The 19280-nt window shown below is 36.6% G+C and overlaps 1 protein-coding gene across 24 annotated transcripts in view; it reads right to left on the bottom strand.

Annotated features, from left to right (window-relative positions):
• Positions 1-19280, bottom strand: part of R3HDM1 (R3H domain containing 1) — a 58010-nt gene that overhangs the window by 5323 nt on the left and 33407 nt on the right. For 10 of the 24 annotated variants that reach the window (XM_009677378.2, XM_009677385.2, XM_009677388.2 and 7 more), the window contains 10 exons: positions 18669-18923; positions 17726-17849; positions 12553-12707; positions 9965-10113; positions 7308-7411; positions 6494-6661; positions 3130-3299; positions 2751-2901; positions 1166-1248; positions 377-533 (listed from right to left, as the gene is read on the bottom strand). In XM_009677378.2, coding sequence (XP_009675673.1) covers positions 377-533; positions 1166-1248; positions 2751-2901; positions 3130-3299; positions 6494-6661; positions 7308-7411; positions 9965-10113; positions 12553-12707; positions 17726-17849; positions 18669-18923 — 1516 coding nt within the window. The remainder of the gene's footprint in view (positions 1-376; positions 534-1165; positions 1249-2750; positions 2902-3129; positions 3300-6493; positions 6662-7307; positions 7412-9964; positions 10114-12552; positions 12708-17725; positions 17850-18668; positions 18924-19280) is intronic. The other 14 variants (XM_009677384.2, XM_068949224.1, XM_009677393.2 and 11 more) reach the window with 7 other exon arrangements.

Below are 19280 nucleotides of genomic sequence, written 5' to 3'. Positions count from 1 at the left end.
GAGGGATCTGTATATTTAATATAAGAATAGAAAAAGGTTTTGGTATTGACCTTTGGTATTATGTCCAGTAAACTGGAGGACCTTTTTCCTTTCAGTCCTGTCCAATCCTTATCTTTTCTAGTCCTTCCCCCAGCCCTCAGAACAACACTTTTCTCCATTAAATACCCTCTTTCCCTCTCTCTCCTGATCAAGTCTTCTTCCTCTCCATCCTTATCTTTCCAGGGTTTGCCTTGTCCGTTTCTGTCCAGTCATTCTTCATTCTTGCCTCTTTTTCACCTATGCTCTTCTTGTTACATCCCCAGCCCATCACCATAATTCACCACATGAGATAATAACAACAGTAATAATTAAAAGGACACTACCACACCCTACATACATGTCCGCTGTCTCTGCTCTGTTCTGATTAATCCATTCTGTTGGAGGACTGGGTCAATCAGCAATTCTATACCTGGTTCTCCAGCACCAAGATCTGCTGAAGCAGCCTTCTTTGCTGGCTTCTTTCCCCTGTTTCCATGTCTGTTTCCAGGCTGACACTGGACAGATAGATATAAATCATGTACTTTAATGACAATGCATCAGTATTTAAAATTTCAAGATTAGCTCAGTTAGAGATGGTGCAGAAAAGCGTCTGGAAAGTAAACTGCACAGCAATGGTACAGAGAAGATTTTCTGGTCTGCTATTAGTCATGGCTTCATAAGGAAAAAACAGGATGAAAAATCATCCTGTTTAAAAAAAGTTTAAAAAACCCTCCCACGCTCTTTCTTTAGAGATATCCATTTTTTTTTTATTTTAAGTTGTGACACAAATAAAACTGAAAGAAAACCCTTTATTTTAGCACATGTTCTTTCTGTGATTTTTTTTGGAACTGCTGGCAGACCCCTTACAAAAAAATTCATAGTCTACACTGTGCGTTGTATCTTCTTTTGCAGGTTGACATTTAGGTTAAGAAAAGATAAATTTCAGAATAATGTTTTTCACTGTTTTTAAAAAAACAAACAAAAACAATGGGAAGAATCAATACAGAGTAAAACTGTATTGAAAAGCAGCCATCTTCCAGTTAATTACATTTCTAGTGCAATAATGTATTCCCCTGTTTCTGGTTATTACAGTGGCAGTCCTCAATTTTTCTCTTCAGTGTTGCCAGGAGATCGTTCTCTTTCATACCTGTTGGCTTGTTACTTGTCCACGTAATAAAGATGGTGGATTGTATTGCAGGGGCTGGCCAAGCAATGGGTATCTGGCATCTCCTTAAAGAGAGAGGTATTTAGAATTTTTTTTTCTTGTAATATGAAAACTTCCTCAAAATTCTCTTAAGGTATGTATCTTACACAGAAGAGAAAGCAGAATGATTACATATAAAGTAGCAAATTTGGCTAGACTAAGAGATTAAGATTTGGCGTGATTAAATAAGAGCGCTTCAAAAATTAACAGTAAGCATGGACCCATCACGTAAGATGAAAAGGTACAAGCTTCAGGCTTCTTATATTTAGAAGTTAAACTGAAAAAATGGAAATTTTCCTTCTCTGCAGTCTTATCTATGTTCCTGTTATTTCAAAATGAGCTTAATAAGGCTAAAGCTCCTCTTGGTGTACTATTTTAACCATTTGCATGGTTATATCCTTGATGAGTGCGACGTTTATCTTTACATTCCCGCTTGCTCCAAGGATCCACAAGGCAATTGAATAGAAATTTGTAATTATAACAAAAGATTAAGAAAGTTGAGAAAGAAATTCTGAAATTGAAAGGAACTTTATAACAGGCGATCTGGAATTTTTGCAATAAAAATGGAACACAGGGCAATTATGTAAAGACTATGCAGGAAAAAAAACAAAGACAAAAATAAGGTTTTATCAGTAAGGAAGATATACAAAATTCTTTTCCTGTAATTTGCTTTACTTTCTTTCGCTTAGACCTTTCTGTAAAATAAGACTCATTAGTTTTGAGCTTAGCAACTATATCGAGACATCTTTGGTCAGTGACATGGTTTTTTTTTTTTTAAAGTTTTTTTTTTTTTTTAAATAACTAATTTTCACATCTCTGATAATTTTATCTACTGTTCTTCTATTATTGTGGCAGCAGAGGACAGAAATTCTTCCACAAGGAATTTCTTACATATTTGGGTGAGAGAAGCCAGAGATGGATAACAGAACTATTTATTACTATTTGAAATAGCAGCAGTATTGGCTAGAGGTTCCAGCCCTACCATGAGGGTGTTACTAGAAAGGAATGAATGCACACCTAAGCAGTGGTTTGATTGAGCACATCATCAACAAATAAAGAGTTTGGCAGAGCATTTATCTTAACATCACAATTCCTGTATCCTTTCCCTCAAGAAATAACATCCACCTGATTAAGATCAGCTTGTCCTACATTATTTATCTTTGTAGCTCTAAAATTGCCTCCTTTGTAACTGTGTATGTGGAGTTCTTGAATTATGGTTAAAACTTAAAGCAAAATTATAGCAAACATTTTATTAAGATTTACAGTGCTGAAGTGGGGAATTCTGCATGTGAGAGAGCTAGTGGGTTACAAAAGCTCTCCCAATAACAGGGGGATCACAGCTCTGGAGAATATGGTATCAGTGCAGAAAGATGAGGGTAAATTTGTACATGGTGAAGAGTACCTAATTCTCATCCTTCTTCAAAAGGACTACCACTTAAAAGTGAACTTGTTTATCAGAAAGTCCTCATGTAAATTAATAAAAGAAACTCAAATAGAAAGCACACATTTTAGTTAACTGAAAATATACCTTGTCCAGGGACAAAAGGTCTAGAAAACTGGGGCACAATAGAAAGAGGTGTTAAAGTGGGACGGATGTTCTTCATATTCGACAGCTGAGCTGGTGCTGGTGACTGGGTCGGTGAGGTGACAGGACTACCTAGTTGAGGACTATGCTGCAACTACAATAAAGATAATGCCAACAAGTTAGTGTTTAAACACTATATATATTTTTGTTGAATGAGCTAAACAATACCTTCACCATTCCAACACAGGAAGCCAAGTTAAAATAGCTATAGTAAGCACTATCAGAAAAGATTTACTTCCCCAAAAAGAACTTAAAAGACATGCAAAGACGCAATTTATGCAAATCATAAGCCATCCTAGGAAGCAAAACAAAAGCCTCATACCTGTGTGGCACCGTCTAAAGTGCTAAATTCTGTGGACTTCTGCCCCCTTTGATGATCACAATAATATTTATTCTGTTTCCACTGTGGAGGTGAATGGTTCCGAGGCTGGGGATTGTTAGGTATATTTAGTTGCATCATTACTACTCCTCCACCTGGTGGTGGTGCTACTGCTACAACACAAGAAACGGGTAGGAAACTGTTAGCTCAACAGACATTTCAATTTTCATTTCAGCAGAACAGAGGTGAATTAAAAAATACATACATACATATATATTTATGTATATATATGTAAAATGAAAATTTTGCAAAATGAACTGCTAAATACTAGACAATTACAGCAGTATCTTCTACACAGTTACACTTCTACTATCAGATAAATCTTTGATGGATAGCACAGAAGGCTTTCCAGAACTTAAAAATTTTTTTTTAAGTGGAACCACTGAAGCTCATTATTGAGAATATTTTTGAAACAAATCATTCCACCATTTAACTGTAGTTGAAAGTAATTAGCATTTACAATCGTTATAGTCAGAGCAATGTCTCCAAGAATAGGTCATAATCAGTAAAAATAAGCAGTATTTAAAAATACAAATTATGTAACATGTTTCATGATAAACAGCAATATAGACTCAGACTGTCTTCTCCAACATGATGCCACACATCAGAAAGACCTAGAATGTGTCTTTACAGTAAAATGAGGCTAATTTAGCCCCATTTACAAATTGTTTTTATATGCGATCATTTTTCTGGGCAAAGACTGCAAATTGATCCCTCATCTTGTACTACTTTGTTAGTGTGGTAGCTACAAGAGTTCCCCAGTTAGGGGAGAAGAGCTGAACAGCCAACGTTGTTCCGTAAGGTTTTGTGTGAGGAGCTACGACGAGAGGCTGCGTGCAAGAGAAGCTGCTTCCCCCTTTTGGCTTGACTCACCCTAGGTGATTTATATAATGGCAAACAACCATTTGCAAGTAAACAGGACATTTCCTCTCTCTGGTCCAGCCACTGTTTACATCATTTCTCAGAAACCATGATTAAAATGTGGTTTAAACATCATTTAATCATCTACCTTTAAAGAGGGATGAGCCTACAAACGTCTCATTTCACTGCCTAGTACATCTTTCAATGTAAGTCAAATACAAGATGAACACATTTTTAAATTTTTTTTTTTTTTTAAATAGGCTGTTTTCACTATCCCTACACTCCACAAAAAAACAATTTGACTGCTTAGAAAAGCAAATCGAACAACAAAAGCATAGAATAATGAATGTTCATTCTGTTAAAACGTTAACCTCTGTAAATTGTATTCCGAAATATTTACCATATTGGTGTTTATTTATCAAAATAAATGAAATAATAATAGTAATGCTTTCACATCTAGGTTTCCTTTGTGATCAAGTATCAGAAAAATATTTTCAAAGGCAAGAAAGTACTACCAGTGTGTTATGTATAGAAATGAAAGCATTAGGTATCTGGCTAACTTTAGCAGGGAATATAAACTAAAGAGTCCCTGTTCTGTCCCCACAAGAGCTAGGTTGTGAATGTTTCTGTTTTGTTGCACACCAAAATGAAAGCGTTCTATGGGTACATACTACATAATCAGAATATCATCTATAATGGTTTCCAAATGGCAAAGCCATAAATTAGCATAATACATATATGTAAACCTGAGATGTGCCTGGTAAACATCTATATATACACACATTATGTTTTGCACAAGAAAATTGATTTCATTTTTAATATTTTATAATATTCATTTTATTAAAATATGTATTTATATCTGTTTTATAATATTTTAATATTTTATTCCACAACACGCAGCATACTACTGTTTTGGGCTTTTTTCTTCCTCCATTCTGTGACATCTAAACACCCCAAACAAACAACGCTCACCTTTCAAAATCACCTACAATATCATTTCTTAACAAATAAAACATCGTCACAACCTGAAAACCTATTTAAGCTGCAAAAAGAGAAGTTTGTACATCTGAAAAGATTAGTTTGTTTTATTCTTATTAGTTCCACAGCATTTCAATAAATGGAAATAAATGGAATTCTTAAGCATGCTGATGAAGTGAAGTGTCATAGAAGGCATAAGTCAGTTTGCAGATGCTTTATCACCCGTCAAAATGCATGAGAAAGGAAACTCGGAAGAAATCTTTGGAAGGTTCCCAGAGTAAGTCCTCTAGAATCAAAAAAATTACCACTAGCTGCTTGTCTGCATATGTCCTCATCTAACTTTGATTCATCACCTCAATACTACTGCAGAAGTGCACCCCCCCTCCCCCTTTTAAAATTCTCTCAATATTTGTTCTATGTTACAGAAGGCTTCCCTTTCTACAAACTTCTTCAAATCATTTAGCTTACCAGATTTGAATCAAGCATCCAAAACTGCCTAAAACCATAATTATCAGGACAAATTATGACAGGGTGGAAGAACAAACTATGGCAAGACCGATTTTAGACATCCTGAAATGACAAAGTCTTCAAGAACTGCAGCCGAAGAAACTTCAACCAAAATGGAAACAAAACCAAGCCTGTACATCCACTAAAATATACTGCTAAGAACCTTGCTATTTAACTGCATGTTATATATTTAGTAATAAACAGGCTATGAAAAAAATCCGTAAGAGATAAATGTTCATAAGAAAAAAAAAAAAAAAAGACATTTATAGCAGAATCTAGGTCATTGACACAGGGTTGTTTAATCTACTGGTTGCTTGCAAAATGCAAAGATAGAAATATTTGAGATTACAGCTTTTTTGGCAGCCCAGCCTCTAATGCATCAGATTTGCTCTCAGTAAAAGGAGGACAGAACCAATATGATTATAGGATTGTTCTATAACCTCCTTGGTTACAGTCTAGCCCTAACGCCCCGAATTTCCTGAGCAGTCTGTCAATTACATGAAAGTTGTAGCTGGTAATTCAGAGGATGCAGGTGTTCAGTTATTAACATTTATAAACATTTGGGGGATATAACAAGCTGTTTCAAAATCAATGCTGTTTTCAAACCCCACTGAGGCTCCTATTTATACACCTTCTAAAAATCACCTTCTAAAAAATTTTGTAGATTGAAACATTCTGAACCTGGCAAAAGCGGTTCTGTGTAAGTGACATTCTTATCCATTGAGGAAAGCTGTCTCTGAGCTGCCCCCAGGAAGCTGGCTATTCTTTCACTTACATTTCAAGTTCCTGGTTTATAAGCTACATCAGTAGTGCCAATTCAGAAGAATTTAAAAAAAAAAAAACACAAGTATTCATACAGATGGCACTCAAGTCACAATTCTATTATCCAGGAAATCAATCCAATAATTTACAATAGATTTCTAGACAGAATAGCTTACATGAAAATCCTAGTAAAATATACCTTTTATTGGCTGCATGATGGAAAGACCAGTGGGCGAACTTTTACAGGATGAGGGTGAAGACACTATGCTGTAGTGCACAATGGAAGCAGCCTGTTGTGGCTTTGATTTTGATGAAGGTGGTAATAATGTAGGAGGTGATGGCTTCTGACTTGAATGGTTGCTATAAACTATGAAAGTAAAAGCAGTAAATAAGGCTACTATTTAAAAACAAACAAACAAACCAACCAACCCAAAGCACTTAACAGTATTTCACTTTCCCTTCCAGCAGGTCCAAAAAATCTACCTATCCTCTCTATCCCTACTAAAGAATACTTAAAATTGTCACCCTCTTCTCCCCAGGAACTCTTGGGAAAAAAATTTGTTACTCCTAGTTTATTCATATGAATAATCCTGAATGCTTTTTAAGCAGAGGAGCCAAGTATACTGCTTCCACAACGAAATTGCTCTTGCTATCAAACGCAATCCCAAATCTCAAATTTTTCAGAACTGTGCCGCTGTTTAGGAAAAGATGCAAGTCATTCTCATGAGTCTATATTTATTCCCATATCTTTTTTTTCCCCTCAACTCATAAGCATACAAGGAAGGTATTACAATGTATATTACTGAATTTTAAGTAATTTGACAGCTTTCAATGATAAACAAATCAATTGAGAAGTCAAGTTAACCTGCCTCCAGTATAACTTAAAAAAAAAATTACAAAAGGAATATAATAGTTAATTCTAAATCACACCCCTAATAGCAAACATCCAACTACCCAGCATAATAATAGCTAGAAAATTTTTAAGTCATTCAAAAAACTGTTTATTCCCCAACCTGCACATTGCTGTCCTTGAAGCTGCTGTGAGTTGCATGGTGATGATGTTCTAGGAAACTGTATCTGCTCTGATCCAGGAGGCTGCAAATATCCTACTGAGGAACTGTAATAATAATAAAAATATGACTAACAGAAGACAGTTTATGCAACACTTCTTTAAATCATGGCTGCTGCATTAGTCATCTGCACATACTGCAAGGAATAGAGATTTTGATAACTTTAAATCAATAATCTCCTCCCTCCTGCTCCTCCCAGAATCTACTTTTTCTTCAGAAGAGAAGTTTAAGAAAAAAAAAAAACATGCTCTTCATATGCTATAACTTATACCCTGTATATATTAAGAAGCTGTACTACTTCACCTATTTTGATATTTTTGTGTAGAGAGAGCTATATTAGTATAAAGATATGTAGAATAAAACAAAAAAAAAAAAGACAGTTTGTTGACTTGTCCAATTAACCAGAATTAGGTCTCAGTCAGATGATCCCTACAGAACTCGCCATGAGGGTTTCAGCTGCTGTCTCGCAGCTGGAGGCTAGCCCCACGCAGCTGCGCCAGAGTGGACTGCATGAACACGCTCAGCTGCTCCAGCGCAGAACACCACAGCTTAAGCAGAAGTCTGCAGTGACTGCCTTACTCTGACTTTAGTTATTTTTCCTTTTCCCACCACCTATTCAGTAGTCACAGGAGAAGGCTCAAGGATATGGAACCTTCATATGTTTGTAGCACCTACAAGGATAACTTTAAAAATTCATTTATGCCAGATAATTTTCAGGCATTCAGTGGAGAGACAGATAAATGACAGACACGCACAAGTTCTATCATACTATTTTTTCTTGCTTTGTAGAAATACACAAGCTCAAGCCAACTCTTACACAGGAAAGAAGTGAGATGCATAATAAACTTTAGGCATGTGCTTAAAATATTTTGCTGTACGGGACAATTTAAATGAAATTTCATGTTTTTAGCTGCTGCACTGGTGTTTCAGTTTTGCAGTTATACAACTGCCTAGATGCACAGTGCATGCACATTTGTGCACCAAGTGGGAACTCTGAAGGCAAGTCTTTCTTCTGAAACATCGTACTACCAGGGTCAGAATATGAGGTTGACGGACTGCAGTCAGAACGGCGCCTATAGTACCAAAATGAAGTACAGGATTCTAACACATAAAATAAACATCCTGCCGGAATGAGAAAGATATTTTTATAACAGCAAGCTGTGGGGGGAAAAAAAAAAAGTAGGCGTAATCCTGTCGGTCACATCATTTTTACTCGTCTTCAAGGGCAGTTTGTCCTGTCCTTTTTCCCACAGTTCAAGTATATGATTTTAATTATAGTGCCCTATTTAAGCAGGCAAAACTCAGTGAAAACTAAAACAGATGATTTGATATCTGCATGCAACATGTGCAGTCTCACATATTTTCTCATGTGCCTACAGATTATAGTTTTCTTTTCAACAGTGACTGAAGGGCTTGAGAATATCCAGTTCCTGCAGAACAGTATTCTACTTTCCTTGTCAAAGTGCTCCAACATACCTATCTTGGAAGAACAAGATGCTGTCATTAGCTGTTAGGCTGCTCTGAATTCCAAACAAATATTTCCTTCTTTGAAAGAGGGAGACATTCCAAATGGAACAAAAAAGTAAGCAATAAAACTTACGGAAAAAAAAAAAAGCCTGAGTTTATGTCTGCTGACTCCACTGAATCTCAAAAATAACTACAAAAGAAAAGGTTAAGAAAAGATCTACACGTACAAAGAACAAGAACTGAGATTCATTTAAGCAGATGAAGCCATGTAGAAACAACACAAGTACTAGTTAAATCTCTACACTCACAAGAGGAAGCAGGCTTCATACTGTTGCTGCTTGTTTAAAAATATCTTGCTTGTAGCTTTTGAAAGAGACATGTTTGTAAGTCCAAAAAGAGACTAAGTAAAGGAAAAATTGTGACAAATATTAATCCTGGTCAAGTCTTACAAATATCTACCCGTTCTCTCATCAATACTCATGTCATTAGGACACACAGGGAGGTCTGTACACATAGACCAACGTGCTGTTATCACGGTAGATTAAAAAAAAAAAAAAGCTATTTTTCATACAAAACATGAGCACACAAAAAATTCCTACCCTCATTTCATAGAGAGGTTTGTGCAAGCAGGCTTGATTAGCTACACGGACAAAGAAAGCTAAGCTCCTTCCAGGAGACAATCCTCCGAAAGAGCAAGAAATTAACAGCCTATTTTGTGGGCTCAAATCTCTTTTCTCTATCCCTTCTTAAAGTAGCATCTTTGACAAAACCAGTGAATAAAGACAGTCATCTTAAACGTCATTGCAAAAAGGAACTATATTCACAATGGTGTTTCATATAAGGATGTGTAAGAAAGGTATACACAAAACTAAGTCTTAGAAGTATATTACAAGAAGCTACTGCTGAACGTGAAATAGAAATACTGTTTTTGCAGTAAACAAGTCAGTCCCAATTAAAGCAGTATTTATTACTTTAGTTAACTGTAAAAAAGGAAATATAAATAGATAATAAAGTGTTTGTAGGTCTACCTTTAAAATACATTCTAATACTTGCAATGCTACAGCAAATTCTGTCAGTTACTACAAGGCAATCAATCCCCATTGCTGAAAATTAAGTAATGGAGTTAAACTCACCTTAAATTATTCTGCTGACTTGATGGAATGACGCTGTAGTAAACTGGCATTCCTGTTGCTGGCAATCCTTGATTTGACTGACTGGGAATTAAAAGAGGCTGCTGATATGTCTGCTGGGGCACTGCTTTGGAACCTTGAGGCATCGAAACCTAAAATTGAGAGCACATCAAGACTTCCTTCTGCAGATAAAGTTTTCTTCTGCCTCCTGACCGTTACCCAGTTATATAAGAATTTTTTTAAAAACATGGCTAAGGTTAAGACACTGAAATACACACTAAATTCATTCCTTCTTACCACCAAGACAACAATCTATCCTAGAACATTACTTACTTGCTAATCTAACTACATGTTCTATTTTCATTAATTTACAGAGTGTAACAGGTGGAAACTACAAGAGATGTAAAATTTATTTAGTCTTATTCAACAAGGCTTCAGGCTAAGTCCACAATTTGAAGCAATTAAAAACAAATCTCAGGGGAGGAGAAAGAAAACAGCATATGCTTTACTACTAGCAAGAGTGACTGAGGGTGGGGTTGAGGTAGGGGAATTATAATTTGGCACATGTTTCCAAGTCTACACATTATACCAATCACATTTAAGAAGCACACATGATGCTATTTTGCTGAAAATATCAAGCAGAAATCCTTAGCCAAGTGGCATAATTTTTTCCACTATCAGATAATTACTTTTTTTCCCCCCCTCAATGAAAAAGGCAATGGAATTTTCTTGCCTTTGTGATTTGCTATGTGAGCTGGTTGCTTTAAGTGCCTAAAAAATACAGACAACGAGCAGGTAAAGATGCAGATGAACGTTAAGAATAAAATACTAGAAAAACAAAAGGGAAAGTTTTCAGTAATTATATAACTCTCATAATTAACCAGCCAGTTCTGAAAAAATAAGATGAATTCCTTAAAGGAATCAGAATAGATGAGAGAGACCCAGAAAATCTACTTTGAAAAATCCCCAGAGCAATGAACTATGACTCGCCTACAAAAACTCTAGTTCTTTGAATGTGTCGCCCATATGCGTGGTTTTTTTTTTTTTTAATTTTTTTTTTCCAGAAAAAGTTGTGTGCATTGGGGCAATACCCCTACCCCACATTTCTTTTGCGTGGGATCCGGAGCATTTGAACATGCATGGGAAAAACAGGCACAGTTGTTCCTCAGTGCCATACTTGCAGACTGAAGTCTGAGACCAGGTAAGAGGATTGTGCAAAGCAAATGAATAGCACTTTCTGAATAATAAGTGCTGCAAAGCAAGTAACTTTTTAATTTTTTAAGGGATTGTTCACATGAACTATATTCTTGGTGACTACAGACATTCATCTATTCATCAAGAAACAGGAGGTTGGCGTTCAAGCTAACAGCGGACTAAGGGACAGGTTTTCCAAAAACAGACATTTCACACACATAAGGACCCAGTTCCACAGAGATAGCTTTACAGATCTGAAAAATAAAGACATTCTTCAATAATGTCAATAATGCTATAGTGACTGACAGAGCTCTTATGATTAGTTCACTCTAGCTTTCTCAATTAATGTAGTTAAAAGGTCCCATCAAATAACTTTGGGGACAATTTACAAGATCTATAACCCTTCTCCTAGAAGGATCAAGCTTTTTTTTTTTTTTTTTTTTTTTTAAAAAGGTAGAAAAGAAGGTCAAAGATAACATTCTTATTTCTCTGGATTTGTGAAATTTAGTTGTCCTTCTGGAGCGTGGAGGGAAAAACGGGAGGGCTGAGATTGACTAAGGCATGAAAACTGATTTGCACTGAATTTGTTCACTGCAATCCACGAGATGCTGTTTTATAAAGATATTGCACAGCAGGAGCTGGCCCTAGGACAAGTCTTATACCCTTCAAAGTTTAGTAAAGGTCAAATGAAAAAGGCAGTCTTTATAGGTAAGTACTCCAAGAAACAACTTTGCTGACAGCTGAAAAGTATAAACTGTCAAATCTGGTATTGCTACAGTGAAATCGCAGGAAGGGAGTAGGTCTTCATAACAGGGAAAAAGAATGCAATTGCTACTTTATCATGGCAAGAAGGGAAAAAAAAAAAAAAGAGGTCTCCATTAATGGCAGACATGCAGTTATTAACAATAGAGAGATCTTTCTGGGGCAAACTGAAAACTCGGACAAGATTAGCAGTGTTCAGTATCACTGATGTGACCGAAGAGACGGACAAGGATGAGAGGTCAAAACAGAAAGCTCCTGCCTGTGTGTGTTTGCCAGACCAAGGTTGTCTTGCTATACAGCAAAACAGTTGGAAGCGCAGCTCAAGAACAGCTTCTTTATGGGAGTATCGTCCAGTCAGCAAAGTTAGGTACGAAGAAGTAGTCTCTGAGCTATTTCTTTCCATCCTCCAAATGTGAAGTACATTCAACAGGAAATTAAACATTTGCACTTTTCACTTTTGACAGACTCGCTTCTCACTTCAAGTCTATTTTTTATTTTTAAATTTTCTCCTCAAAGTCTTTGGCACCTGCTTGCAGCTCTCTGCAGTTTACAAAGCAATGCAGTTAAAATAAATAAATAAAATCACTCTGAAACCTGCAGAAGAGTGATCGGAAAGTTATGCATTAATTACCCACCTGATAAGATGGCACTGAAGGATATGGAACAATCACACCTTGAATTTGATTCCCAATGTTGCTGTGTTGGCCACTGACTAGATTTTGATTCTGAGACTGCTGAACTCCAACTAAACCCTGGTAGTTTTGTTGCTGGTTAGGCAAAATTTGGTAACCTGAAATTATATATTTAAATCTTATTTTGAAATAGTTATATCTGAACTCATTTTATACACAGTTGCCTATATGAAAAGGTGCGGGAGGCATTTTCAAAAGGCTTTTTCACATCTGCCAACTTTATAAAGGGTTGAACTTACCACATATACAAAAAAAGCCAACATCAAAAATTAGCAGAGTTACTCATTTGGATCCATCTGACTCCAGTATGAAAAACAGTAGGTACCATTTGCAATGCTGCTATCATATGTTTGCAATATTTATTTACACTGAAGTGAGTTACATGTATTAACACCTTGATTTGACTGGTGAAAGCTGAAAGCAGATGAACAAAAACATGCTAATGGCAAAAGCAATTAATTGTCCATTATTAGGAACGAGGCCATTTTAGGTCTGTTAGTTTTGAAATTCTGGTTATGCTGAATTCTACTAGTGTATTTGGTGCCCTAGGGATGAAAATATCTTGACTGTGATTCAAGACCCAAGCACGCTTCACAAAAGTTTGTGCAAAGCATACGTGTAAGTCCTTTTAAAAACGGTAATTTCTACTGGAGTCCATAATGCTAAAAAACCTTCAGCTAAAAGTCATGCTCATATGCAGCTGAAGGCAATTTATATTCAAGGTTATCTTGAAAAAAGCTATTAAAGATTCTCATGTTCAGCCCTTTACAGTGTCCTCTATAACAAGTTATTATTGCTTAAACTGGTATCCAAATGCTTTCAAAAACGGCCTAAATAAACAAACAGTCAAGCACGGGAGCCAAACAGGAAAAGGCATCTGTGCGTTTACTGTAGCCTTGCCAGTCCCACCTCGCTTTTTGAGCGTCTAATAGCTAGACTCAGCATGGTCAAAACCACATGCAGATCACAAGTAAAATTCTTTTTGTTATCGCACATGTATGAGCTTAACTACTCATCACTTCAGCAAAACCAGTGAATATCTGTGTTTCTGAGACAAAGCCAGTCATCGCTCGGGGATAACAGAACTGGCCTTGTCAAAACGGCGAGGCACAGACACAGGAGGAAGAGTCTGTATTTAACTTGGACACGTTCACATTCTATTGAGCTTAACATCGCCCATGCTCTCTGCCCATGGTATTGAACTATAGTTAATACAACAAATACAGCTGCAAGAACTCTGATTTTTTGAAAAAACTACATTTAAAAACCACTTTCTCTATTTCCCAAATTATTATTAACAAAAATCTTTTTTCCTTTAAAAATGTTCACTGGGTACAATGAGCATTGTGGATTAAAGTCTTAGCTGTTTAACAGAAGTCTAACAGACCACTAATATAGTCAAATATTGGCTTCAGAAAATTAAAGGGAAAAAGATTCAGTTTATTAAGAGATCTATTCATTAGAAATATACAACACTGCAGAGAAATATTTTCAAAGGATTACACATTCAGAACAACGCATACTTGAATCAGGATTAGTAATTAGATTCTTGTTAACAACTTTCTAAGTTTGAACTATGTAAAAAAAAAACCCTCCGTCTCTCAGACACATATAATAAACAAAACGCTTAAAAATACTTTGTTACAAAATGATCTATAGCACCTAAAAAGCAGCCTAACATAAAGCTGCAGTATATGATAGGTTCAATCAACAGACCTGCAATCTAAAACCGTCATTTCTCAGAAATCACAGTGTAGCTGTGAATATTTTTGAGCTTCTTCTGGCACTTTCAAATACAGACATAATCAATTTTGTAAGCAGAGAGAATTGGGACTATATAAATTGACCAAGAAGGTGGCCCACAGAATTCCAGAGAAAGCTCTTTTTCTAGCTTCACAACTTCACCTCTCCATAGAGAGCGGTATGACAGAAATGCAGCACTCAGCCGAAAAAAAATGCACCTGCCATAGGAGACTGGCTCATTACACAGAAATACCCTGAAACAGCACCTACAAAAAGGAACATTTTTCTTAATTTTTACATAGCACAAAACTCTAAATAAATCATTTAACATAACAAAAGTTAACCTAGGAATACAGAAATACATTTTATGAATAACACATTAAAACAACTTTTATTCAAGAAAGGAAAAACAAGTTCAACAACTTGGTTAAGAAGCTTATACATCTCTCAGTAATATTTGGCAGTTACGTAGCAGAAGCTAGTTTAACTTCAGCTGGTATTCCTAGAGTAACTGTAGTTCAGAGAAGATTTTTTTTTTAATTTGGCCTACAGCTGGGTCTCACGGTAAGTGGGCCCTCAGTATCATGAGCTGAAATGCCATTTTCTAAAGGAGACTTTCCTTCTCCCATCATCTCTCGGGCAAGCAAAGCATTTTATTAAAAGTTAATCCACAGAATCACAGAATCGTTTAGGTTGGAAGGGACCTCTGGAGATCATTTAGTCCAACCTCCCTGCTCAAGCAGGGTCACCTAGAGCATATTGCCCAGGATCACATCCAGACGGGTTTTGAATATCTCCAGGGAAGGAGACTCCACTACCTCTCTGGGCAACCTGTTCCAATGCTCTGTCACCCTCACAGTGAAAATCCCTCAAATATCACACCTGAAACCCCTTTAAAAAGGATGCCAGAAAGCAGCTGAAAAAGAGACCGGTTCACTGTGAGAAATGTACACCTCTCAGACAGTGTTACGGCCCCGAATCCAACAGCTCATACATAAAGCCAAGCCATTCCACCAAACATGGCTTCATTTGCCACATTTTCAGACGTTGTCATCTTTTATCTGAATTTCTGTTTTGAAAGTTATTTCATTGTTACTAAGCACTTTATCAGATGAGTAAAATCCACAGCTTTTAAGTAATACAAAATGTGTTAAAAGTCTCTTTTTTGACCAGACACATTAGCCAAGCAACATGCTGCCTTTTGTTTCAAAAACAGCTGTTGTTAATAAGCATCAACCATTTTAGATACAGCTTTGTGTCAGCTTAACACAAATATTCAAGGTTTAAAGTGAATCTAGAGGAGAGATCATTTTAAATTCTGCATTCTCATGAACAGTCCACAGACCTGAAAACATGACATGGAACCTTCCATCTCTAGGAGTTTGAATTGATTCAAACTTGCCTATAAAGCAATGAATGAGATCCAGCAGCATATGGGTAGCAATTTGGCGATTTCAGATTAAATACTAATTATGCAGTTATCAGTAGAGTATCCGTCTCTCCAATTGGTACTAGCTACATACCAAGTAATCAGTCAGGAATGAAATGGATTTACTGGCTGGACCACCTTTTCACTAGTTAAACATAGTCCCTTGATGCCAGGGTTACACATACAAGGTATTACCATCAAAGTAATAAACACTGTCACAGCTGTCTTTCTCTCTTTACTGTCTTATTTTATTGCTTCTAGGACATAGATGGAGGTTTTAAGTGCTGATGCTTTATGTCACCCTGTCCATGTTACAGACAATGGAATTCAAGGAAAATGGAAAGAGCTAAAAACATATAAAAAGAAACTTACTTACCGAATAGTAACTGACTCCTCCCTTCGCATCTTAGCATCGATGCGCCTCCACCCCATGCTTTCCAATTCAGAATTCAAATTCTTTTGGTTAGCTACATATATACATGGGGATGCCTCTGAGTCAGAGAGTCCATGTGCTATCTACATAGGGTGTCCCCATAAGTGGCAAAGTAACCCCAGCTATGCCTCAACTCTTTGCCATTAAGTAGTCTAGCTATTAAAAACTCTGAGGAAGGACAGCAGGTTGTGCAACACAGATGGATGGCACATCTTTAACACAATTGGATAAAACAACTAGTAAAACAACTAGCAATTTGTTTTCCTTTGAGCAACTGTCAATACACTTCCACTTCTGAAGACTGAGAAGCGGCGACCTATATTGCAGGTAGTAACAGTATTTTTACTGAACTGACGACGACAACCCTGTCGTAACAGGCATCACATCTTGATGATTCCACAGTGAAATAACCCTGCATAAGTTAGTAACCTGAGCCCTAAATAACCCATCCAAGTGTTGCTGCTATTGGAGCAGTATCGTAAAAGAGCTACAGAAGAGGGAGCCGGCCCTTCTGAACACTAATCGGTTACTTCATAGGACAGATATAAAGAAATCCAGTTAACATTTATAAACGTTCATCTTCCATCCTGTGGCTGGAAAACATCACATAGTCTGGGGGCAAGTTAAAGAATCCTTCTTCCTAAAGGAAGCTCCAGAGGACACCTTAATCCTGACATACTCAACTGTCAAAAGTCTGGGGTTTTTTTTGGTTTTTTTTTGTTTTGTTTTTAAAAAGGATCTCTGCCAAGATGTCCCCCAAGCATCACTTGCTACTTCTGAAAGCTTTTACTGCAAGTCAAGACATTACTCAGAAGTAAATTTGCTTCAGGAACACACGTCTTGTAGAAAAAGTCTAACAATACTTTTAACTGCACAGACTATCAGAATAATGGCAGCTACCGCTAAAATGTGTAAGGAAAAAAGCAACAGGAAAGAAAGGAGATAAAGCTTTGGTGGCATTCACACAGATCATTCAGAAACTGTAGAAAAGTCTACTAAAAATGGGAGGAGCAGAAAACTAATTATTTAAAATCTCATTATATACTGTTCAATACCCAGATTTCTTCAATCACAAAGGACAGGAAGACAATTTATTCCATGTTATTTTCAATTGCAGTCTTAAATAGAATAAAAGACTACTATATAGATATTGCTGATATTTTCATGTCACAACATCTAAAAATCGGTACTCTTTGTTTAGAACTTTCAGTTAAGGTACATCTCTGAAATATTACTTCATTTAAATTTATTAATTTATCCTATTTTGTGAGTTCCTAAGTTCTAATTTTTAAAGTTATTCAGCTCTGCACTAAATATAGATTATCCTGTAACTTCATGAGCCATTCACACTAACGACTCAAAGCTCAAGTTTCATAAACAACTAATTTGAATTTTTCCACTTAAGGAAGTATTTTACATAACATACAGCAAAATAAATTTAAAAATCAGGAACAGGAAAAAACGTGCATAAGATGTGTTCTAATGAAATGCTGAAAAAAGTTCAAACAAACCTGTCTGCTGTCCAGGCTGTGCCAATGGTTGGCTTTGCTGGGCATTAAAATGGACAGAAGTAACAGGTCGATATTGTTGACTGGAGTGTGAATACTGACTGGGGGTACAATAACAAGCTGGCACCTAAAAAAAATAAAAATAAAATTACAAGACTCAGTACCTGCAACTTTATAGAAGGCAGACATCACAACACTGAGGCTGAAAAAGAACCAAACAGTAAAAGACAGACTTAAAACTAATTAAAAAGTGCAACTAATGCCAAACGCCTACAGCAATCAGAAGTTTTTATTCCACACAAACTCCCCTTTAAAAACTACTTTTCTTCTGTTTTCACTGTAGAAGAAAAAGGTTCCAACTTACTACATAAAGACTGGCAGTATGTTCATGAACTGCTTTTAGCAGGCTTTGATGACAATGCTTGTCATTTAGCCATTGCCATAACCATTGCAATGGAAAATCAGAGGACAGTAACCACTGATCACTAAAGACTGCTGTTAAAAACTGTAAACCAAGTAGCTACTGCAAACTGGAACCACACAGGAGAGAGACTAGAGGGAGAGGAGGAAAATAAATAAGTAGAGACATACATTTAGGAACTTTGGACCAGTTTTCTGCAAAGAAACATTTTAAACACCAGAAAGCCGTAAACACATGAAAAATATGAGTATGTACAAAATTGACATGTCGCAGCTTTAAAATTTCACTACTAGTAGCAAAGCGCTCTGAATTTGCATGATTTTACCAGCTACAGGTAAATAGTCAAGCCTGGGTGATTATTCCTCCCCAAGTAAATTGAAATCATTCATTTCAAAGCACAGAAACAAAAAAACAACACCCCACCCTGTTTAACAGGGAGCCCTATACTGTGTAACAAGCTCATTAATGGAACAGCATGATCATTTTTTAAATATAGCTTTAGGGGAAGGGAAACAGTCATTCTACCTGTGGCACAGGTTGCTGCATATATCCCTGCTGCTGGAGTACCTGCTGGTTGACAGGGTGGCTAGGTGTAGAGTAGCCTGGAGTAGAAACTGGCTGGCCAGAAGGTGGGGGAGCCGCTGCAATGACATAAGCGGACTGCTGCGGGGGCTGGAGGACTACAGTGGACTGGAACATAGTGGTGTGAGGTTCAGCTGGATCAGCAGATGGCTGGCAGGAAAGACTCATATGGCTAAATTGTGATCCTAGGTTGTCTTGCTATAATAGTTTAAAAAAAAAAAAAAGTTTTAGATCTGCATGTCGCAACCTACCGAATTAGCAACAAAGAACAGGAAAGCTTCAGAGCACAATGCAACACAGCAGTAAACTGTCAGGGCTGACTAGGGGAACACACACCCACATTCAGACTCTTCTCTTCTAGCTTCAATTCTTCTTATTATTACATTTGTCTCTACTTATTGTAAGAATTAAATTGTCAAAATGAGGTCATAATTTATGTCACTAATATTTTCTGATTGAAAATTAGAGTGAAAATATCTAACCCCAATTTAAACATCAGAAGGCATTAGTATTGTTAAAGTAATTTTTGATTTTAAGAGTTTTAGGCTCTAATCC

This window comes from Struthio camelus, chromosome 6 (genome assembly GCF_040807025.1).
Source record: "Struthio camelus isolate bStrCam1 chromosome 6, bStrCam1.hap1, whole genome shotgun sequence".
Classification (NCBI taxonomy): domain Eukaryota; kingdom Metazoa; phylum Chordata; class Aves; order Struthioniformes; family Struthionidae; genus Struthio; species Struthio camelus.
Note: the sequence above shows the minus strand (reverse complement) of the source record. Positions and strands in the feature narration are given on the sequence as shown.